General features: G+C 41.9%; 1 protein-coding gene across 4 annotated transcripts in view; it reads right to left on the bottom strand.

Annotated features, from left to right (window-relative positions):
* The window catches only part of SLC22A15 (solute carrier family 22 member 15), a 119,592-nt gene that overhangs the window by 89,552 nt on the left and 5,443 nt on the right, over positions 1 to 24,597 (bottom strand). For 3 of the 4 annotated variants that reach the window (XR_016037261.1, XM_055402724.2, XM_088835612.1), the window contains exon 1: positions 13,990 to 14,188. The exons of the other annotated variant lie outside the window; for it this stretch is intronic. Coding sequence is in view for 2 of the 3 variants with exons in the window: in XM_055402724.2 (XP_055258699.1) it covers positions 13,990 to 14,076 (87 nt within the window). In the remaining variant the exon portion in view is untranslated. Of the gene's footprint in view, positions 1 to 13,989; positions 14,189 to 24,597 lie in introns of those variants that run through there. 4 annotated transcript variants of the gene reach the window in all.

The following is a 24,597-nucleotide window of genomic DNA, read 5'->3' as shown; positions in this document are numbered from 1 at the left end:
GTAACGCACTGATGGCAAAACCAGGATGGGACTGGGAGCCACCAGACTGTGGGGCCACAACTTTTCTCAGAGAAAAGGTTGGGAGAGGGGAAACAAAGGTGACTTCATGGTGGTCATCACTGTTAATAATTCACGCACTTAGTACTCAGTTATCTAATTGACTCAACCAAAAGCATTACATGAGCATGACCACATCACGAAGGCAGCACTAAATGCCCATGGCCCAGCACAAAGTAGGTGTGCAATAAATATCTGTGGGGTGACTTACTGATAGTACTTTTTTGGTCACACCACACAGCCTTGTGGGACCTTAGTTCCCCAACCAAGGATTGAAACAGGACCCCCTGCGCTGGAAGCACAGAGTCATAAACAATGGACAACCAGGCAATTTCCTGATACTGTTTTTTCTATTTTTTATTTATTTATGTATTGGCAGCACCAGTTCTTCACGGCTGCATGTGTGCTTCTCATCGCGGTGGCTTCTCTCGTTGCAGTGTGGGCTCTAGAGCGCAGGCTCAGCAGTCGTGGTATACCGGTTTAGTTGCCCTGAGGATTATGGGGCCTTCCCAGGCCAGGGGTTGAACCTGTGTCCCCCACATTGGCAGGCAGATTCTTAACCACTACACCACTAGGGAAGTCCCCCTGACACTATTTTTTGTGTTTAAAAATTTTAATTATGCTCTAAATAACTGGTGTCTCTAAGTTCCATTTCCTCCCCGACTCTTTTCTACATAATACCACCAGATCGGTCTCCTTGACGCAGTCCTCAGGAAACTCTTCTGGTTAAATCATAATAATGGATAAATAATGGATGTCCTAGCATCCAGATCTCCACCACTTAGGACAATTGGTACCTTATCCACATTCGAGCTTTCTGAACTAGCCTGTTGAATTACCCAAACAGGACTTTTCACAGTGTGCTGTGAAAAGCATATGCAATCTGTACACCTGAGTCTGAACTGCAGCTCTAGCAAATTTCCAGCAAATCAAAACCTTTCTAAACTTCATGTTTCCTTCTAGTAAGACTGGACACTGGCAGTACATCTTTATCTAACTCATTCATAGCTAGCTAGCCTATTCTGAAGGTCAAAGGGGATATTTCTTTAGCCAACAATATAGAGTAAATCATACAGCTCCATCCAAAAAGCACCTATCAGAGCCTCCCAAACTCTACTTTGCAGAGACTGATTCTGTAGGCCGGGATGGGACCTGAGATTCTCTTTTTCTAACAGGCTCTGGTGACGTCAGTGTTGATGGCTTGGGTCACACCTTGTGAGCAAGGGTCTAGGGTATGCCCTCTTCTACAGTTTCTCCAGTGCTATGTCTTCCCACCTGGAATGACCTTCCTGCTTCTCTCTAAACCCAACCTTCAAAGTTTAGCTCGAGCTCAGTCCTTCAGAAGTTTCAACAAATCACTCTGGACCACGCTGATGGTCTCTTTTTTAATTAATTTTTTAATTGAAGGATAATTGCTTTACAGAATTGTGTTGTATTCTGCCAAACATCAACATGAATTAGCCACAGGTATACATATGTCCCCTTCTTTTTTAATGTCTAAAGCATTAAATGGCTCTATTACTTACTGCTGCTGCTAAGTGACTTCAGTTGTGTCCGACTCTATGTGACCCCATAGATGGCAGCCCACCAGGCTCCCCGTCCCTGGGATTCTCCAGGCAAGAACACTGGAGTGGGTTGCCATTTCCTTCTCCAATGTGTGAAAGTGAAAAGTGAAAGTGAAGTCACTCAGTTGTGTCCGACTCTTAGCGACCCCATGGACTGCAGCCTACCAGGCTCCTCCGTCCATGGGATTTTCCAGGCAAGAGTACTGGAGTGGCTTGCCATTGCCTTCTCCATTACTTACTGGGAAAATATTATTTTGCATCATTATTTAACATTTTCGTTTGTTAATGATTGATCATCTTCTGAAGAAAAGAAACCTTGACTTGTACTTCTATATCCTTTTACGAAAATCAACACACTACTGTGTAACAGTCTAAGATACATTTTGTTAATGAATTCCTTGCATAATGTGGCACAGAGAATGACAATGGGTTAAACACCAGTAATTCTGGGACCAGAAAGTAATTAAGGTTTTGGACACATATTTGACATGCATCTGCTTCACTCTCAATCTCCCAAATTAAATGGAAATGCCACCACCTGACCACCTCCCTTCTGTTACTTTAGTTTACTTTTTAAAAACATTTTAGTGAGCACCAACACTTCGGAACAGTGTATCATGAGCCTCAGGTGATCACAATGATGAATAAGAAACAGTTGTTTTCTTCTAAGCACATACATTCAGGTGAGGACAACAAATATGCCCAAAAATACAAATACAAGGCACATTTAGCAAATGCTCTATTAGCCAGAGTAGAAATGATATTAATGAGAGCACAAAGAAAGCAGATGTGAATTCTAGCTCAGGGAATAAGAGAAAGGTTGCAAATGTGACATCTGAGCTAGGCAGGGAAAGACTGGGAGGGGTTTAGTCAAAAAAAAAAAAAAAAAAAATCAAGGAAGGGGGATTCCCTGGTGGCTCAGTGGTAGAGAATCCACCTGCCAATGCAGGAGACATAGGTTCTATCCTTGATCCCGGAAGATCCGACATGCCTTAGAGCAGCTAAGACCAAGTGCCACAACTACTGAGCCTGTGCTCTAGAGCCTGGGAGCCACAACTAATGAGCCCATGTGCTGAAACTAGAGAAGAGCCCGAGCAGCAATGAAGACCCAGCACAGCCAAAATAAAACATAAAATTATTTTTTAAAAATCAGGGAAAGAATTCTTAAGCCAAAGAAGAAGTCCAGTCAGAGCCAGGAAAATAAAGAGCATATTCTTAGTGTTCTTTAAAGAAGTACTACAGGGCAGGCTCAGCTTTTGCCAAACTTCAGTCATCTGAGTAACCCCAGCTGCAAGAGTGCTACATGCCCATTTCTGTTTTTTATTATTTACTTAATGGTCTGCTTTTAAATTGACTCAAATTTTTTAACTTAAGTAAATTTACAGAGAAATAAAATTGTGTATCAATACAAATATAACCATCCAGATGTAACTATAAACACTCTGTTACAATGTAAGTGTTAGCTAGTATATTTTTATTTAAGGTAGGACACGAGATATTTGGGGGCAAGTTTTGGCACGGAGGGGTGAAAGCAAAGGAGCAGCCTTTGGTTTTTATGCTCAGAAGGTTGGGGTCAGTGCTCCTGCGCCTCACAGCCATTGTCACGTCTTTGTTTGCCTCATTTGGACCTGCTTCTGATCTATACTCCCCTGGACCCTCCTTCAGCTGCTCTGATTCCTGGGCCAGACGTGTGTTTAGCTCCATGATAGCATTTGCTTCATCAAGGTTGCCGGCAGTGAGAATGACACTGATTCCAATCAATTCTGATGGGCTACAGGCCGCCTTCCCTGCAGACTTCAAGCTCCAGCTTCAAACACGGAGACAACAGCCTTCAGAGACTGCCAAATCAGCTCCCACAATGGTATAAGGTCAAATCCTCAGCACAAACTATTCACTGATACATATATAATCGTATACATATACACAACACAGATACACGCACATATACAAACATATATCTCTACCTAGGAGTTCTGTTTCCTGTTTTCCTGGGTGAGCTATGACCAACACAACCTTAGACAAACATGGCAAAATACAGGCATTTATTAAACCTGGAAGTAAGTGTATGTGTGTGTGTGATATTCTCTGTATTCCATTTGAAATGTTTCATAATTTGTGAACGTTTTTTTTAAAAAATGAGTAATAGGGGAGTTCCCAGGTTGCTTAGTGGCTAAGATCCTAGGCTTTCACTGCTGTGGCCTGGGTTCAATACCTGATGGGTGACTGAGATCCTGCAAGTCATGTGGGTATGGCCAAAAAAAATAAGAAAATGAATAATAAATGCAATAAAAACAGAATAATGCTGTTCAGTCCTAACTAGGTAATGTTTTTACACAAAGTCTGAACCTTTCTTAATTCTGGTTCAGTCCCTTTGTTAAAAGAGGTATTTGCTAATATTTTGAGAAGTGCTAGCACTTTCTTCTTAAATGAACAAAAGGATTCAAGGACTCAAAAGGGAGTAACCCCCTTATTTTATGCGTTAATGCTATTTAATAATATTTCCATACACCACCTAAATCTACCACGCAGTCCATTCCTGGGGATGTCAGAAAATGCAGAAAGCTGGAAGATCGGAAATAAATGATGCAGTGGTTGCCAGGGCTTAGGAAGCAGAAGTAGGCAGAGCACAAAGGACTTTTAAGGCAGTAGAAAGACTAAATATGAAGTAGATACACGTCATTATAAACTTGTCCAAGCTCATAGAATGCGCACCACCACCAAGAGGGAACCCTAATGCAAACTGGAGACACTGGGTGATGACGTGTCAGTTTCATCAGTTGTAATGGACCACTCTGATGCAGGATGTCGATAATGGAGAAGGCTGTATATGTTCAGGTCTTCCCTTGTGGCTCAGACTGTAAAGAATCTGCCCGCAACGCAGGAGACCTGAGTTCAATCCCTGGGTGGGGAAGACCCTTAGAGAAGGGAATGGCTATGGCAACCCACTCCAGTATTCTTGCCTGGAGATATAGGGGAAATCTTTGTACCTTCTGCTCAATTTTGCTGTGAACCTAACACTTCTCTAAAAAATAAAGTCTACATAATTCTGTGCTTAAAAAAAGAAAGAACTGATGTAGAATAATATAGAATCAAGAACAAAAATGAGAGGGTAGCCCTGAAAAGAAGGCAGGGGTAAGCTGTCCTCTTGGACACTGTGGAGAAACATAGACAAGGACAAAAAATTATTTCTGGAGTTAAAGGAAAGGATGCTTAGGAAGTTTACACCCACAACCTCCATCTCATCCATCAGGCCGAGACAAAGAACATCTGGGGGAAATGAGAGGAACCAAATCATCAGAAATTTGGGCTTAAAAAGAGTGGTAAAACTCTGGCTGGAAGAAGTGAATGCCTGAGTCAAAGGATGACCCAAAAGTCATGAGTTCCAGAATACTGAAAAAGAGGAACCAACCAATCTACATTTGCAACAAAAGAGAACTGAATAAGCAAATTATGATGTGGCCACACATTGGGACACCATGCTGCAGCCATTAAAAAATAAGTTGTTCATCTGTGAGTGCAGCAAGATATTCGCAATATTACTGAGAGACAAAATCAGGTCAAGATAAAAATTCTTGCACAAAAGACAAATGTACATATTTATATAATTCAAAGTCGGGAAGCTCATCTATATGCCAAAGGGTGGGCATATTTTACTTCTGGACGGCAAAAGTTCTGGTAATTTTTTTCCTACATTTTCTCTTTTTCCTACAGCCACCATATACTATTTGCTGAGCACCAAAGAATTCCCATTAGAGCAGACGTTAGTTTCTGTTTAAGTGTTTGGTCAAGGAAATGAGAAAGATTTCTGAGCTGTGTGCGTCTTTGGATTTGATGGATCCTTCTTCTAAGGCAGCCTCTAGCTATGGGGATGAATCAAGACAGTATTCTGACAACCCCAAAGTCAACACCAACACAATGCCAACTAATTGATGGGCACAGGGCAACTTTAAGAGATTCTGACCTTGCAAAACAATGAATTAAACTTTCATGATCCATCCATTCCCAAGAGCACAAAGAAAACTGAGGGCTCAACGGCATGAGTTGACTTAGCCACCTCTCAGCAGTGTCACAGCCTTCGAGTCTAGTGTTTATACTGTCATATTCACATTGCCTGGCTTCATAGTTTAAATGGCTTTTCTGTGCTGTCTTAGAGTGTAATACCTTCTCTTAGGACATGTATCAATCAGCTGCAAGTGGCCCTGGCCAGCATGCTGCTGGGGGCTTGGGTGCTACAATGATGTCAGTTGATCCCAAGTTGCATCCTAGCTCTTGAGACCTTCCAGGCTCTAAGGCGCTCCCTTGGGAAGTTCCCCTGGAGAAGGGACAGGCTACCCACTCCAGTATTCTTGGGCTTCCCTTGTGTCTCAGCTGGTAAAGAATCTGTCTGCAATGCAGGAGACCTGGGTTCGATCCCTGTATTTGGAAGATACCCTGGAGAAGGGAAAGGCTGCCCATTCCAGCATTCTGGCCTGGAGAATTCCATGGACTTTGTAGTCCATGGGGTAGCAAAAAGTAGAACGAGACTGAGCAACTTTCACTTTCACACCTTCTGGGGCCCTCCTGGTATCTCCATATCCTCCCCAAATGGCAACAGGAGGGTCTGATAATCTGCAGCTTCCTCTGCTTTACACCAGGGGGCAGTGTCTGTCTGTAGACAACAGTTTTCCTGAGATCATGCCGGGGACAAGAGTTAACTATGGTCTCCTTGACCTACAGTCACCCATTCACCTAAACTGATGGAAGGAACACCAGGCAAAGTTCCCCAGACTATCATCCAAGCTCTCAGCCATTGTCTCAAAGCAGGCAGAACTAAATTTGAGGGTAAGTGTGGCATAAAACTGGCTCAGACTAGCAGAGATCTCTGGCAGATGGTCCCACATCTTGGGAGTCCTGACAAAAGCTCTAACTAATGCCACAGGTTCTCATCATGGCTGAACGCCAGGTGGTGGTGAGAATTCCATGGGGCCTAAGGGACAGTCTTAGTGATTGCAGTCCAATAAGGTCTTCACTAAGGTTTATGACGTGGACTGTATCACTCACTTATGGTTGAGAGGTTCGAACCATAAGCTATCCACCTCAGTGACACCTCATGGAAAGGCAGTCTTCCTATGAATCTCCTGGGGAGAAGGGACATAAAGATAAATACTAGCAGGTAGGAGCCATGAGATGGGATGATGTTCTACACAAGGTTCAATAAAGCATCCCAAACAAAACCCACTCTTCCTCCTCAGTAATTACTTTTTGCTCAGTTGCTTTAGTTACATCAGACTATTTTGTGACCCTATGGATTATAGCCCACTAGGCTCCTCTGTCATGGGATTCCTTAGGTAAGAATACTGGAGTGGGTTGCCATGCCCTCCCCCAAAGGATCTTCCTGACTCAGGGATTGAACTTGGGTCTCCTGCACTGCAGGCAGACTCTTTTTACCACTGAGCCACAGGGGAAGCCCCACTCCTGAGTAGTAAATGACCACAACTCACAGTCATAATGGGTTAAAGGAAGAGAAATAAAAGTGAATTGTTATTCTCATATTGTAGCATCCTCTCCAAGGTATGAAGATCTTCTTTTACCATTTTAATTTTTTAAAAAAATATTTAACACAGAAAAGCAGAACAAATAAAAATGATTCATGAACCCACCACCACAATTAACTAGTGGCAATTTATCATATTTGTCTTAGATTCTAATAATACGTATTACAGAAATAGAGGACGTCTCCTTTGAATCCATCCCTTCCCCCATCCCCTCCCTTCCTTCCCAAGAGGGAAGGAACTGTGTGTCAATCTTTCTACTTCATGTTTATGCTTCTACATTGTTCATATACATCCATAAGCCACATACAGTATTGTTTCCTAATTTTTAAAAATTTGTTATGAGAGTATGTTTCACATGGTATATATCACACTGTCTTTTTTCATTTCACATTGTGCTTTGAAAGATTCATCCATGTGGCTGTGTGTAGACCTAGTGTGTTCATTTTAACTGTTTTATTCTACCAAATTTATATTACATTTTAATTATCCAGTTCCTTTTGGGGAATCATTTAGAAAGAAAAGAAAGAAAGTGAAGTCGCTCAGTCGTGTCCAACTCTTTGTGACCCCATGGCCCGTAGCCTACTAGGCTCCTCTGTCCATGGGATTCTCCAGGCAAGAATACTGGAGTGGGTTGCCATTTCCTTCTCCAGGGGATCTTCCCGACTAAGGGGTTGAACCCGGGTCTCCCACATTGCAGGCAGATGCTCTACCCTCTGAGCCACCAATCATTTAGGTGGTTACTAGTTTTTATCATTACAAACAGTGCCACAATAAACATCCTACACGTATCTGCTTGTGCAGAAGCTCAGGAGATATTATCACACATATACCAAGGAGTCCAATGCTGGTTGTAATTTTACTAGACAGTGCCAAATTGTTCTCTAAGTGGGATACTTTCTATTTCTCATTTTCATCACACTTGTATTGTTAGATTACTAAATGTTTGCTAACCTAATAAGTGTGAACTCATATTTCATAGTTATTCTAATACGCCTGTCCCAGATGCCACTGAAGGTAGACATCTTCTTATGTGTTGACTATTATAGTTTCCTCTTCTGCAAAATATCTGCTCAGTCATTCCACTTCCTAAAGCACCATAGAAAGATATTTATTGCATGAACAATATGAAAATACTGGCAGTTCCAGGAGCTGAAAAGTATCATTGAGGTTGTTAAGAGTTTATATAAAAATAATGCACTCCAAAACACCAGAGTACTGTATCTCAAGCTGAGGTTCACAGCAGCATCTCAACTCGGCAGGTGAAACGAAGGCTTATTACAGGTTACATGTTCCTGTTAATTAATGGATGTTTTAAAATCTGTGCAAATTATACCACAACCTATGACTCATAATCCTGAGCAAAATGAGGGAGCTGAAATCTGTGACTCAGAACAAAGAAGTAGGGTCCTTTTCCACTTTATGCCCAAAGGGATCAAGAAGCAAAGATTTGTATTCCAACTTTCCTCCAAATGGTCTGGCAAATAAGCACACGCAAACACAAAACAGTGATGACAGCATTAATTTTGAATCACGACTAGAAAATAGAAATGGTAATAAAGTAAATAGAATTATTTATATTTTAATATTACAAATATTTACCTCCTACCCAAAGGAGGGCAAGGTTTCCTATATGGCACAGTGGTAAAGAATCCAGCTGCCAATACAGGAGATGTAAGAGATGCAGCTTGGGTTGGGAAGATCCCCTGGAGGAGGAAGTGGCAACCCACTCAAGTATTCTTGCTGGGAAAATCCCATGGACAGAGGAGCCTGGCGGGTTACAGTCTATGGGGTCACAAGGAGTTGGACCCGACTGAGCACACAAAAAGGAGGGTATGTATATTTTGGGGGTGGGTAAGAATTTTTCTAGCTAAAAAATTAGAAATCTTATTGCTTGTTTATAACATGACTAGTTTCACAGAAGGCAATTTTTCTCCTCTAGATTTCTGCTTATGAAAAAGTGGGCTTCCCCGATGGCTCAGAGGGTAAAGACTCCATCTGCAATGCAGGAGACACTAAAACCAAGTATCCTTATTATCAGGGTATGTGATCCCATCATGATGATAAGAAATCTACAAAATCTGCATTTATTCCCTATGTATTGGATAGTTGACCACTATGGGGATTCCAGGAGAAGGCAATGGCAACTCACTCCAGTACTCTTGCCTGGAAAATCCCATGGACGGAGGAGCCTGGTGGGCTGAAGTCCATGGAGTTGCTAAGAGTTGGACACAACTGAGCAATTCACTTTCCCTTTTCACTTTCATGCATTGGAGGAGGAAATGGCAACCCACTCCAGTGTTCTTGCCTGGAGAATCTCAGGGACGGGGGAGCCTGGTGGGCTGTAGTCTATGGGGTCGCACAGAGTCGGACACGACTGAAGCGACTTAGCAGCAGCAGCAGCATGGAGAGTCCAAAGATTGTGTTTGCAAAGCAAGTGAAGGTAGGTCTCTAAGCCAAAGGAAATTGGATATTGAGAAAATGTTTGAGGAGTTACATGATGATATCTACAATCTAAGAAAACAGTTAATAAGGGTGGTGTCATCTGCGTATCTGAGGTTATTGATATTTCTCCCGGCAATCTTGATTCCAGCTTGTGCTTCTTCCAGCCCAGCGTTTCTCATGATGTACTCTGCATAGAAGTTAAATAAGCAGGGTGACAATATACAACCTTGATGTACTCCTTTTCCTATTTGGAACCAGTCTGTTGTTCCATGTCCAGTTCTAACTGTTGCTTCCTGACCTGCATACAGGTTTCTCAAGAGGCAGGTCAGGTGGTCTGGTATTCCCATTTCGTGAAGAATTTTCCACAGTTGTATATTGTCACCCTGCTTATTTAACTTATATGCAGAGTACATCATGAGGAACACTGGGCTGGAAGAAGCACAAGCTGGAATCAAGATTGCTGGGAGAAATATCAATAACCTCAGATACGCAGATGACACTACCCTTATGGCAGAAAGTGAAGAGGAACTCAAAAGCCTCTTGATGAAAGTGAAAGAGGAGAGTAAAAAAGTTGGCTTGAAGCTCAACATTCAGAAAACAAACATCATGGCATCTGGTCCCATCACTTCAAGGGAAATAGAGAAACAGTGGAAACAGTGTCAGACTTTATTTTTGGGGGCTCCAAAATCACTGCAGATGCTGATTGCAGCCATGAAATTAAAAGACGCTTACTCCTTGGAATGAAAGTTATGACCAACCTAGATAGCACATTAAAAAGCAGAGACATTACTTTGCCAACAAAGGTCCATCTAGTCAAGGCTATGGTTTTTCCAGTGGTCATGTATGGATGTGAGATTTGGACTGTGAAGAAAGCTGACGGCCGAAGAATTGATGCTTTTGAACTGTGGTGCTGGAGAAGACTCTTGAGAGTCCCTTGGACTGCAAGGAGATCCAACCAGTCCATTCTAAAGGAGATCAATCATGGGTGTTCATTGGAAGGACTGATGCTGAAGCTGAAACTCCAATACTTTGGCCACCTCATGCGACGAGTTGACTCACTGGAAAAGACTCTGATGCTGGGAGGGATTGGGGGCAGGAGGAGAAGGGGACGACAGAGAATGAGATGGCTGGATGGCATCACCGATTCGATGGACATGAGTTTGAGTGAACTCTGGGAGTTGGTGATAGACAGGGAGGCCTGGCGTGCTGTGATTCATGGGGTCGCAAAGAGTCGAATGCAACTGAGCGACTGAACTGAACTGAAAGACCTTTAGAGGTGGCTTATAATTTGGTTTTGTCCTGTCAGTTTTAACTTGGATCTGTTTGAAGTACAGGGAGTTCTTTTTTTTTGTTTGTTTGTTTAAAATGATCCTAGAAAGAAGAAAATGCAAAAGGATCTGAAAGGTTTCCATCTTTGTCCCTCTAGCTTGGTGTTTCTTGGATGGAGCTGGTCATCACCAAACCACAGACGTAGAAAGACTCCTGCTGAGGCAGTGGTCCTCTCCCCGCCTCCAGCACAGTCCATCTCCCTGGCAGTCCACAATGTGCAGTCTTAATGTACAGGACTCCCCGTCTCGGGCAGGGCTGCTAAACCATTGGTCTGTACCCTTGTTGAGCACCGTAGGACAAGGGCTTCAGTTTTAAAAGCAGACAAGCCATCAACCTCTTTCCATTAAAGCCAATCAACTCTAAAAATGGCTACTTTTTCCTCTGGTAGAGAAAGCGACCCCCACGTGAATGATGAAAGCATCACATTACAACTGTGTTATGGGGCTCTCCAGTTCTCACACTCTGCAGGCCAGCTCCCCTAGTCCAAATCATCAAATCTACCAAGTAGACTTGGTAGAATGGGTTCTGGGGAGCTCCACTCTCATATCCAGGATAGCTGTGAGTGACCCTAGGACCACTTGGATGATACAGCTCTATGGGGTAGTTAAGTCCTCACAGACAGGTAACAGCTGTGAAGAATTCACTTCTGCTTGGATGGGCATCTAATCTCTTTTGGGATCAGCACAGCTATAGGGTACCTTCCCAGCCCATACCCACAAGATAAACAGGTACTCATGCCTAATGCTCTAAGAGCTAGTTCTTCTATGATGAATGCTGACCATGCTTAGATCACTCTGGTACCAAATTCTAACCACCTGAGTCAACCATTAAAAAAAAAGGTTAAAGTGAATTTGCTCAGTCGCGTCTGACTCTGCGACCCCCGTGGACTGAGTCTACAAGGCTCCTCTGTCCACGGGTTTTTCCAGGCAAGAAAACTGGAGTGGGTTGCCATTTCCTTCTCCAGGGGATCTTCTTGACCCAGGGACTGAACCCAGGTCTCCTGCATTGCAGGCAGACTCTTTACTGTCTGAGCCACCAGGGAATCCCCCCCAAAAAGGTAAGTGGTGGAAATTTAACAGGTCCTGAACACAGAACAGTAGCCTTTTTAGTACCACCCTCCACTCAAGACAAAGTTATTCAAGGTCAGTGAATACCTGGCTAGTCAGGTGAGAAGATAATGACACAGGAGGTAGAGTGCAGGGATGCGGAGGTAAGGTTACTCAGAGAGGGAGTCATGTTCCTGAAATTCTTGGTTAGAACAGGAAAAGAATTTTCTCAAAGAAAAAATATTATAGTGGGTTTTTCCGTAAGATGCTATGAAAAACCTGAGCAAGCTTTTTGGCCAACCCAATAAGCACCCATCAGGCATCATGCTTACAATTCTGTTTTTGGCATTAAATACTCTTCTATGATTTAGCACAAACACTTTTTCTCCACAGTAAACTGCATTTGAAAGTAAAACAACACACCTAAAGGAACTTCAGAAAATTGCATATTTGTGAACTGAGAACTTGCTTTGCTAGAGAAAGAATTGACTTAATCTGTGAATGCACCATGTAGATGGTTCTACTGCCTGATGATGAAATCAACTGAACTTTCAAACATTTTAGTGGAAAAGAGAATCACTTAGTCAATCCTCACCTCTAACCCTCCCAATCTTCCTGTTGAGCAGTTGACTTATGCAAGGTTTAAGCAAATGGTGGACTGGTACTTATATCCATGACCACCCTGTCCTTACCTCAGAATAACTAATTCAATTAACCATCACAGGTTAATTGTAATTATTTAACTTCCTGCCTTCTGTGGGAGACATGAAAGAAGAGGGTTCAATCTCTGGGTGGGGAAGATGCCCTGGAGGAGGGCATGGGAACCCACTTCAGTATTCTTGCCAGGAAAATCTCATGGACAGAGGTGTCTGGCGGGCTACAGTTCATGGGGGTGGCAAAGAGTGGGACGCGACTGAAGCAACTTAGCACACACTGCTTCACCCCATGGCCACAAGAATGCACACTTCACAGGAAAGAGACTTCGATTTATAAACATTGCAGACTCTGCTAAGCACACAGTAGGCACTCACTAAATATATGCTGAATGAAGGAAAAACTAAAATGGCCGACTCATAGTAGATACTAAAAAGGATCTATGAATAAAATGCCACTAGAATAAAAGCAGTAATTAATGTCAAATGGGCCATTTAAAAAGCAAAGGAAAAGTAACTTTTGCATGGGAAAGTGTGTTTGTAGTGACCTTGAGCATACAAACTCACATTTCTGGGGTCGCAAAGAGTCGGTCATGACTGAGCGACTGAAGTGAACTGAACTGAGCATACAGAACTCACATTTCTAGGATGGGGTGCGCAGGCAGTCTGGGAGAATTCTGTACCAGGAAGAACAGATTCCCTTTAACACCACCCGTTGTAGATGGTACTATGAACTTAAAATAGTGTCAAGCCCAAAGTGGCTCTGGGCAGAATGACCCAGCAGAACTTAAACCAGAAAGAAAGAAACCCAAAGCATTGAAAGCCCCTGGAACAGGAAGCCCCCTCAAATCTAGGAAAAGATAGTAAGTCGACATCAGAGCTAAAGGATGGGCCATCTGGTCAGCGGGTGATCAGGGCCCTCTCTGTTCAAGATTTCAAGGGGACAGCGCCACAGGTTAGAAATTCCCTTTCCGTAGTCACAGCGTATTCCAGCTAACAAGGGGATTTTGCATCTCTTACTAACCAGTTCGCCAGATTAAGTATTCATTCCCCACACATTCCTTCCCTGCTGCAGGTGAGGGGAGAAGGGTGCCTACGGGGCGAGGATCCGAGGCTTGGGCGGGGACAAAGCTTGACAGGCCGGCCAGCGACCTTGGCTTTCCCGGGCGCAGGCCAAAGCGTGGCGCCTAGCCAACGCCGCCCTCGCGCGGGGTGGAGGTGGAGGCGGGGGAGGCTCGCCACACCTGGGGGTTTGCAGAGCCCTGGCATCCGGGCCGGGCTCTGGGGAATGGGGGGGCGGGTACGCCTCGCCCCAAGCTGGGTGGCCAGGAAGAGGGAGCGGTGGGAGCTGCGGGACACTCACCTGCAGCAGCACGGCCAGCAGGAAGCACAGGTACATCTGGTAGATGCCCATCTCGCCCACCGCCTGGAACGCCTCCTCCACCTCCATGGCGTGCCCAGCCGGAGCCCGGCCGCGGCCCCGGCCCGCCCTCCGCCACCCGCGCCCCGGCGTGGCCCGGTGCGCCAGGCTCCCGCTCGGCCCAGCCCGCGGGCAGCGGGGAGCGGCGTGGAGCGCGGGCGGGGCGGGCGCGCGGCGCGCGGGCGCGGGCGGGGCCGGGGCCGCGTGAGCCCGCGAGGCTGGGGCGGGGTGCCGGGTTCCCGGGCCCCTGGGCTTTCCGTTAAAGATCGCCTTCTGACAGGGTGGGTTAAAGCGGAGGTTCAAGCGGCTTAACTGAGGAAAGAGGAAGTGGGTTCCGGTGTAGGCATCCTCTCTGATGGAGAAGTAAAGCGAAGGGCAGCCTCCTCGTCTAAGCCACGGCCTGCCCGCCCCCCGCCTCGGGGGCTCCGGGGCTCAGTGACGGTTGGGAGACCCGGTGACCGCTGGTAAAATTTGTCCTTTTGTACAAATCGTTTAAAGACAGGAAGTGGAAATGGGTTCTAGATCCTTCGGAGAAGAGTGCTGTTTAACATTTCTTTCCTCCTGCTCCCTGCTAGCTATGTGGTCAGGCCACAGGTAACCAAATTTCTTGCAAAACCCTGAGATACATTTGGTTATGTAAATAGGCACGAGGTAAAAAATATGAAAGTTTAATTTGTGGGACAGGACGTGATGGCTGCTAAAATGTTTGAAGGATAAACAGCAGTTTGAAAGGCTGGCAATGGAGAAAAATGCAGCAGGACCTAGAGACACTGGTCACCTGGTTTAAGTCCCCTCATTTCTCCACCTCCCTAGGTTGGTTTTAACAACTGCATAATATTCCACTCTGCAGGCCATGCCACCCAATACGATATTGAACAGAAAAGGTGACTACCTAATGCTTTATGTAGAATTTTACACATAAGAGAGTGACATAGGCCTATAATTTTCTTGTTACTGTTCTTGTCTAGGTTTGGCTAGAAGATTATCGTAGCCTAGTAAAATGAGTTGCAAGTGTTTGGTAAAACTCTTCAAGCCATGTAGGCTTGGCTTGTTTTGCAGGGGGAGCCTCTTTATTACAGAAATGGCTAAAGATACAGAGAAATTTTTGTCACATATTTTTTGGACTTTTGTTTTTGAATCACATTTAGTTTTTTCTAGAAGTGTGACTGTTTTATCTACTTTTTCTATTGTTTTTGGAATAAACTTGTTCATCTTGTTTTCATGGGGTTTTAAATTATGCTCTAGCTGTATTTATACCCTGTTTTTTCATTACTCATTTTTATTGTCCTTTTCTTATGGGTCTTGCTAGAAGTTTGTCTACTTTATTATTTTCTGAAGAACCAGTTTTTATTTTGTGATTTTTAAAAATTTATGTCTTTGTTTTCTGTTTTATGGGTTATGTGAATTATTTTTGTTACTTATTTTTCCTAGTCTATAATTCTTTTACTACCTATGTGACTTGAAAGTTTAGCTTTTTTATTACAATTTTCCTTTTATAAGAATAATTATACATAAGACTTAAGCATTTCTCTCTCAGTACTTCTTTGCTCTATCCCACAACTTTGTCGTGTGGTGCTTTTATTGTCTTCAGTTTTAAATATCCCATGACATTGTAATGTCCTCTCTAACCAATGAGCTATTTGTTAGTTCACATTTCTTTAGTTTCCAGTTAAAGGTTGTTGCTCTTTTTTAACCATCTTTCTATTGATTACTAATTTAAGTGCTTTGTGTATGAAGATGATCTGAAATCTTGGAAATCATTTGAATTTTCTTGTGACCTGGAGATTATCATTTTTGAGTTTTTATCAAGTTGTCTTTTTATTTGTGAAAGTTTATAAAAGTACCAATTGAATCATTCCTGTTAAATCATGATAAAATAGCTCTTTTTACTTTTAATGCTTTTTGTCTTAAATTTTGTTTTGTTTAGTGTTAATATTGCTATATCAGGTTTTTGTTGTTATTTTCCTTGTAATCCTTTTATTTATTTCATATTTTCAGTTTTGTTATATTTGGAGAAGGCAATGGCACCCCACTCCAGTACTCATGCCTGGAAAATCCCATGGATGGAGGAGCCTGGTAAACTGCAGTCCATGGGGTCGCTAAGAGTCAGACACAACTGAGCAGCTTCACCTTCACTTTTCACTTCCATGCCACTCCAGTGTTCTTGCCTGGAGAATCCCAGGGATGGGGGAGTCTGGGCTGCCATCTGGGGGTTGCACAGAGTCTGACACGACTGAAGCAACTTAGCAGCAGCAGCAGACATGTTTATGAAAGGAAAGCTTTTTAAATGTTTGTTTATACAATTTTGTAATCTTTGTCTTTTAACAGGTAAGTTAAATCTATGTATATTTATTGTGAATAATATATTTGGATTCGTTTCTACTATTTCCTGTTTTATGTTTACCATCTTCTTTCTTTTTACTTCCTGGCCATCTGTTGGAATCTTAAAGACATTTTTATATGATCCTTCTCTCTGCTACTTTTGGGAGCTACAGATTGCACTGTTATTGTTATTATTTTAGTAGTTACTCAACATTTTAACATCTACAGAACTGAAATACTGTTCTACCATGTTGATAGTTATTTAATATATCTATTCTCTTTTGAAACTACCGAGATTTCAAGAATGCTTTATCTGAGAAAACATAAAATGTTATGTTCTGGAAAACTTTGTTAGGTGACTGAAGAAGTGACTATTGTGGTGCCAAAACACTGATAAAGAAGACTAATGTGAAGTGTTTGTGTTTTGATTAAAAAAAAACAAACTTCTATTGTTAAGGAAAATTATCCTGCATTTAGAAATAATATGAAAGCAAGAAGAGGACTATATGTTCTTTCAATGTAATAATGAGCATTATTCAACAAACCTATCCCCAGAATTATTTAATTATTTAATTCAGTAGGAAAATTTACCTGTATTTGACCTGGCTGTTTGCTATGAATTTGACTCTATGTAACCCCGTGGACTGTAGCCCACCAGGCTCCTCTGTCCATGGGATTTACCAGGCAAGAATACTGAAGTGGGTTGCCATTTCCTTCTCCAAGATACTGTGCAGTTACATGTAAATTTGTAGATTTTTGCTTGGTAGAGATGTAAATAATTATGTTTAATAGGAAAGATAATAATATATTATTTCATTGCCCTGTAAAACATTAACTTGTTTTACATCTAACCTAGCAATCTTTTTTTTTCCCCCCTAGAAATAACCAGTTTGTCAAATGCTCTTGGAACCAGCTTTACCATCCTATGGGTTCTTTCATCAATTAAAATAAAATCATTGGCAAGGGGTTCATTCTATATAGGTACAAGAGTCATATTTTTAACTTTTGAAATTTTCCTTTGAGATTATGATATGTGAGAATGAAAATTTATAAATCAATATTTATGATACATAGCTAAATTACGGAGAAGGCAATGGCAAGCCACTCCAGTACTATTGCCTAGAGAATCCCATGGATGGAGGAGCCTGGTACGCTGTAGTCCATGGGGTCGCTAAGGGTCGGACACGACTGAGCGACTTTCACTTTTTACTTTCACACATTGGAGAAGGAAATGGCAACCCACTCCAGTGTTCTTGCCTGGAGAATCCCAGGGACGGGGGAGCCTGGTGGGCTTCCATCTATGGGGTCGCACAGAGTCGGACACGACTGAAGTGACTTAGCAGTAGCAGCAGCTAAATTAAGTTGGTAAATAAAATTTGGGTTATTTCATCTTAATTAAATTTTATATATTTTAAATGAGCCAGAAACTTTTCAGTGTAAATTCACATTATATTGGAATATATATGCTAAAAGCAATTGGTTATTGTGAGGACAGAAGATACAACCTAGGGAGCGCCAGAAATGAGGTCTGTGGGTTGATAGAGACCAGGTATGCAGTACTAAGGAGCTTTAACTTTTTCCTACAGGTGATGGGCACCACTGAAGTGTTTTTTAAGGTTGAGTGGTGTGATTTTTGAAAGATGATTTGGCAGCAGTGGAAAATGCACAGAACACCAGTGGAGACACTGTAGTAATGGCCCAGGGACTTCCCTGGTGGCTCAGCGGTAAAGAATCCTCCTGCAGTGCAGGAGACACAGGAGATGTGGGTTCGATTCCTGGGTGGGAAGATCTCCTGGAAGAGGGCATGGCAACCCACTCCAGTAGTCTGGCCTGGAGAATCACATGGACAGAGGGGCCTGGTGGGCTACAGTCCGTGGGGTCACAATGGGTCAGACATGACTGAAGCCATTTAGCACACATGCAGTAAAGGCCCAGGCAGGACCCAGTGATAATATTGATTGAGAAGTGAAGTCAAACTTAAGGTAAAATCTGCAAAAATTGATAGTCATTCATTTTGCAGACTCCTAAGAGAGGAATCAGCAATGATTCTTATGTTTTTGAAGTCAGTAACTGGGAAAATAGAGGTAATATTATTAACTGAGGTAGGGAAAACAGAAGGTGGAGTAGGACAGAGGTGATAGGTCTAAGGGCCTCAGACAAATGGTGGGGCCAAGAGGCATTGCTCGCTTAAATGGCCATTGCCCCTTTAAGATCCTGCCCTTCCCCCGCATTAACCCACCAAGGCCCCTGCTGGATTTCCTTGCCCTAATTTACAGTCTGTGCCAGAGCTTCTGAGCATGCGCTGAAGGAAGAGCTGGCCTAATTAAGGCTCTCCTGAGGCTCAAGGTATTGCATCTGTGGCTCTTAGCAAAGAGTTCCATTTTGAGAGCATATTTTCCCTATCTGACCATTCTTTACTCATTTTTCTTTTTCTCAAGTTCTTTTCTACCATAATTTTATATAGTACCTGTATTTCCTTTTATAACTCAGAAGTAATGAACATCTGGGGTTTTTTGAATAATAAAAAATTAAAATAATGTTTAAAATACTGTCTATCAAATATATACTTGTTGGGATGTTAGGAAGAAAGGTAACTTATCTGGTAAATTACAGAAAGCCTTGAAGCAAATATACCCAGATATTATTATCTTCTTTCTTTTGTTACACTTAACCACTGTGTCATGCCTTTTGCTTCTTCGGTAATTTGATGTCCCAGAAGAATACTAAAATTTGCTTTGCAAGATAGTAGACTTCAAGTGTGTCGTGTTGCTTCAAATCCTTGGAATCAGTGTTGCCAGCCTAATGTTTACCAGCCTAAATGTACCCAGAACGAGTCTTTTTTAAAAATTGGAGGAACATTTTTCCTTTTACATAAACCTTCATGCTGGAAATTACTGTTACTATTGCACAGCAACATTCCTTAATAAAGATAGCTAAAGGGCAAATACCTCTGTCAACATTAAGTTGGTATAAACACAGCGAATGTGATGGGAGTGACCAGATCACAAGGAATCCAGATTTTGAGGGCAGTTGTCGGGGAGGAAGGACCAAGAAGACAAAGGGAGGAAAAGCAAAAAGAAAATGTAATTAGCAGTGAGATGGACGTGTCTCTGTCATCTGACCTCCCAAACCAACAGCTATCATTCAAAAACCATGTGAAAGTGGGTGAAAGCGTATACTAAAATAGATCTAAATTTAATATGGAGGAGTTGGCCATTTCCATGTCTCAAACCTTAGCAATAAAAGAATATTAATAGAGTTAGGACTAAAATTCAGGAGGTTACAGCAGAGAAAGATGAAATATGAGGGAAATTAGCCATTAATTATGTTTGAATTTAGATTGTAGAGTGTTTTGCTTGCTAAGAGTCCAATTTTACATGCTGTCCCAAGAGGCACTGAGCTTAGATAATAGGACATTCATTTAATTCAACAGATTCATTCCTGAGTGCCCAACTCTAATGAAAATATCATGGTTGTTGTTGCTGTTATTGTCGCTGTGCTACTTACATAGGAGAGTTCGACAACAAGGCAATACAGACTGAAACGATGAATTTGCCATACTCATGGGGATCGATCAGTTGAGGCTATGATTCAATAGGAGTGATAAACATTTGCCAGTTGCCCCAAAGGTCCCCAGGCTTGAAATCTGGATGCTGTTGGAATTGCCTGAAACACTAGAGTTGATTGAATATCACACAAACATGATAGTAACCTGCAGATTTACAGTCTGAACCCCCAACTGGGCTTTCTAAATTAAAACCAGAAATTTACATTGTTTTCAAAAAGTAGGAAGCCAAAGTAGATTTCAGCAAATCAAGTTTGATCCACTGAATCTACTCCATCTCAGAAAGAAGTCACCAATCCTGAAACCATTCTGAAAATCGTTAAGTGTGAGAATTCATTCAACAAATGTGTTCTGAACAACCACTCTGTATTGGGCACATTGTTCAAGGTGTGAGGAATACAGTGTTAAACCAGCAAAGCCTCTCCCTCTCCCTAGTGGCCCTTGCCTTCCAGCAAAGACTTTACTCTTGGTTGCCAGACTGGATGGGATGAGTGGGATGAGAGCAAGGAGGAGGAATTGTAGTCTATGGAAATTGAATCCTTGCTTTACTATCTGATCATGAGATGGACTCCAAATCAAAAGATAACAATGTGAACCAAATAGATTATAAAGAATGATGGCATTCATTATGTCTTCTTCAGTCTAAAGGCTCTTCTCCCTATGTTTATCTGCCTTAAGAAGAATGAGCCAAATCTTATTATCTCCCTACAGTAGTGAAAGTCACTTAGAAAGTTACATTAATGCATAAATTCACATGATTTTCAGAACCAAGTGAATCCTTAAATTACTGACATCTAGCTATTTGAGCCAGAAGATCATATTGCATCTTAAATTATATAAACAACTCTTCATCAGTTTTCATTTGAATGAGATGAGTGTATTATTCTCAGCAAACAGAGCAAATCAAATCCTCCTGTTAATTATCTGTTCCAGCACAAGATTTTGAGTACTGTCAGTTTTATTTGCCCCTCTCACTAGCCCTGGGATTCTTCCTTCACCTTTAAAAAAAAAAATTGTTTGGCTAAGCTGGGTCTTTGTTGCTGCACAGGCTTTACCTAGTTGTGGAGAGAAGGGGCTACTCTCTAGTTGCAGTGCATGAGTTTCTCATTGCACCAGCTTCTCTTATTGCAGAGCACAGTCTCTAGGCACACAGGTTTCTGTCGTTGTAGCACGCAGGCTTTGGAGTTGTGGATGGGCTGTAGAGCACAGTCTAAGGAATTGTGGCAAACGGGCTTAGTTGCTCTGCAGCATGTGGGATCTTCCTGGATCAGGGATCAAACCTGTGTCTTCTGCCTTGGCAGGTGGATTCTTCAACTAAGGAAACCCCCTTCACCTTTCTTTTTTTAATAAAGAAATGTTAAAATTGAATTATAATTTATTTACAATTTTATGTTAGTTTCAGGTATACAGCAAAATGACTTATACATATATTCTTTTTCAGATTCTTTTCCATTATAGGTTATTATAAGATATTAAATATAGTTCCCTGTGCTATACAGTAGTCTTTGTTTATCTGTTTTCTATTTAGTGGTACGTATCTATTAATCTCAAATTCCTAATGGATCTCTCCCCAGCACCTTTTCCACTTTGGTAACCATACATTTGTGTTCTATGTCGTGAGTCTGTTTCTGTTCTGTAAATACGTTCATTTATGTCATATTTTAGATTCCATATATAAGCAATATCACACAGTGTTTGTCTTTTTCTGTCTGACTTACTTTACTTAGTATGATAATCTCTGAGTCAATCCATGTTGCTGCAAATAGCATTATTTTATTATTTTCCCTTTACCTTTTTTTTAGTCACAGGACCTTGTGCAAACCCAATGAAATTAATGGTTTCTCTCAGGAAAATGAGAGTACTGGAGAAGGTACACTCATACACACACACATTCTGAATGTCATTTTTTAGAAATCACTGAGCCCACTCCCCACATTATACAAATGTTAAATTAAGGCTATGGGAGGTTGGATAATAGGTTTAAGATGGTTCGGGGACATACTGAAAGTCACATAGTTGGCACAGCAGGACATGAAATTTCTCCAAAGTTAGTGGGTTATTTTTTTGGTTTTGTTTTTTGTTTGTTTTTATTCACAGAAACCATTCTCTGGTACAGGTCCCATCTCAGAACCACTTTTTTCTTCCCTGGAAATATTAATACAGAACAATATTATCTTTGTTAGCACATTTGTACTCTGATTCCTTTGCAAACAGAGTAAATGTGTCCCCAGATCCACGATTTTAAGGTTGGGGCTTTAACTGAATAGGGCCCTCCCTCCCTGCCTCTGAGGCCAGACACTCTAGTTGGGCATAGATAATAACTCAGCATCGTGATTGCAGTCTCTAACACGTGCAAAAGGAGTTCTCATCTGTTGTGTTTGAAGACAGAGAATGGAGTAGCGCCGTAACTTTCCTTGGTGGATTATTCCTTACTCAACAACCACTTTGCTTTTGACCTGAAAAACTGGGCCACAGAGATCTTACACCATCAGCCGTCTCTCTTGTTGGGCTGTGAAAGTCTAGCATATGGCTAATTACAATTTACCCCTCCTTAAGTGCTCTAACAATCCGCTAAAGGATGTTTTGTCTCTTTGGTTTACTGTTCGGAGCACTTTTTGCAGACGAAGCAGTAAACAGTTCCTTCGGAGGTACTTTTTAATTTCACGTGATGATGAAAGATGATAATCTTCTGTCTGGGCTCTTAATGATGTTTTCTCGGCCTGGTCTGTTACATGACTGTGTTCCTAATGACGTGTCATTGCCATTTACAGCATCCCAGTGACCAGCTTGCCTTTTCCTCACTATCTTCTTCCCAGGGTAGAGACATGAGTTATGTCCATTGAGGATAAAATGATGAACTAAAGTAAGTGAAAGAAGATATTTTAGGAGCAAAATGTCTATGGTATAAAATAATATAACGGACAATAAAGATGTTTGATAAAAGATACCTGAGTTGTTTTGTGTTTATGTTTTGGGGTGGTTTTTTTGGGGGAGGGTGTTTTTTGCTTTTTGATTTTTTGGCTGTGTTGTGCAGCATATGGGATCTTAGTTCCCTGACCACAGGTCAAACCTGTGCCTCCTGAATTAGAAGTGCAGAGTCTTAACCACTGAACTGCCAGGGAAGTCCCTAAGTTTTTATTTTTTATCATTGCTTTTTTCAGCTGTGTGTATGTTTGTGATATAAAAACACACTCTGTTGCAAGGACATGGGTGTCTCTTGAAATAACATATAATGGAAAGTTATTGCACCAGACTGAAAACCTTAGTTTTTAGTTTGTTGGATATCAAAATGCAAGCTGATAATGAAATATCACTTTAGCAGAGAAGTTTTCTGTTCAATGAAGTGATCTGCACATAGGGAAGATGTGCTGATGGATATGTTTTATTTGAAGCTGGATATAGAAGGTAAGAATGGATTTAGTCCTGGAGCTTTCTTCTGGCCCTGCCAGCAAGTGACCAACTAGCTCAGTCACTCAGTCATATCCAACTCTTTGTGACCCCACAGATTGTAGCCCACCAGGCTTCTCTGTCCATGGGATTCTCCAGGCAAGAATACTGGAGTGAATTGCCATTCCCTTCTTCAAGGCATCTTCCTGACCCAGGGATTGAACCCAGGTCTCCTACATTGGCAGGTGGATTCTTTACCACTGAGTCAACTGTGTATTTTCTCAACTCCAGAATTTTTTCAAGCTCAACTCCCAGACTCCCCACTACCAATCACTTCTTATCTTGAATATTTTAAACATATCATGTTCTAAAGTGACCATGTGATTCCAGTCCACTGCTCTGCACCTGCTTCTCTTCCAACGTTCCTGCCTCATTGAAAGGCACCATCTGGTTTCTCATGCAAAAAAAAAAAAAAAAATCTAGGAGTCATTCTTGAAGCCTCTTTCTCAACATACATAAATCATAAAGTACAAACACTTTTCCTTCTAAATATCTTTTGAATTTGTCCCCAGTATCTAACAAGAAACTATTGGTCCTGGACACTAAGCATGACTCTAGAGCAGAAGAGAGTGGCATGTTGATGTAGCAGGGCCGAGAGGCCTCCGAGTGTTGTCCACAGCCAGACTGTTTGGGAACAAGCAGAGCGTTTTCCCCTGGAGAACAGTTTAGACGCGGTCTAAGAATCAGTGGACATAAGGAGGTGTCAGTACAGGACAAAGATGGGAGGGAGGCCCATGAGGGAGGGAAATATGTATACTTAACGGCTGATTCATGTTGTACAGCAGAAACCAACACAACACTGTAAAGTAATATGGACATGGGGTGCAGCAAAAGCCTGGGTGAACTTCTGACCATTGGTCAGATGAGAACAAGGATGTGTCGATGGATCTCAGAGTAGAACACTATCAAGGGGACAAGATCGTTCACCTGTGCAAGATCTTGTGCAAGATGTCAGCATACCCACCCCCTGCCACATTCAGATCCATACCAAAGAAGAGATGGCGAGACCCCCTAAAGCAACTGAAGTAAAATTTACAAATTCTATAAGAATGTGGCTTGAAACTGAAATTAACTTCACTTATATAAAAATATTACACTACTTCTTTGCAAAGGAATAAAAGTTATACTCAGTATCTGGCTAACTTCATTGGTAAAGACTTGATATTTAATGTAAATTATAAATAAGTGTGTTGTTCATGTACTGTTCTGACTGTTGC

Source organism: Moschus berezovskii, chromosome 4 (assembly GCF_049115385.1).
Source record: "Moschus berezovskii isolate FMDL1 chromosome 4, NW_MosBer_1.0, whole genome shotgun sequence".
In the NCBI taxonomy this organism is placed as follows: domain Eukaryota; kingdom Metazoa; phylum Chordata; class Mammalia; order Artiodactyla; family Moschidae; genus Moschus; species Moschus berezovskii.
Note: the sequence above shows the minus strand (reverse complement) of the source record. Positions and strands in the feature narration are given on the sequence as shown.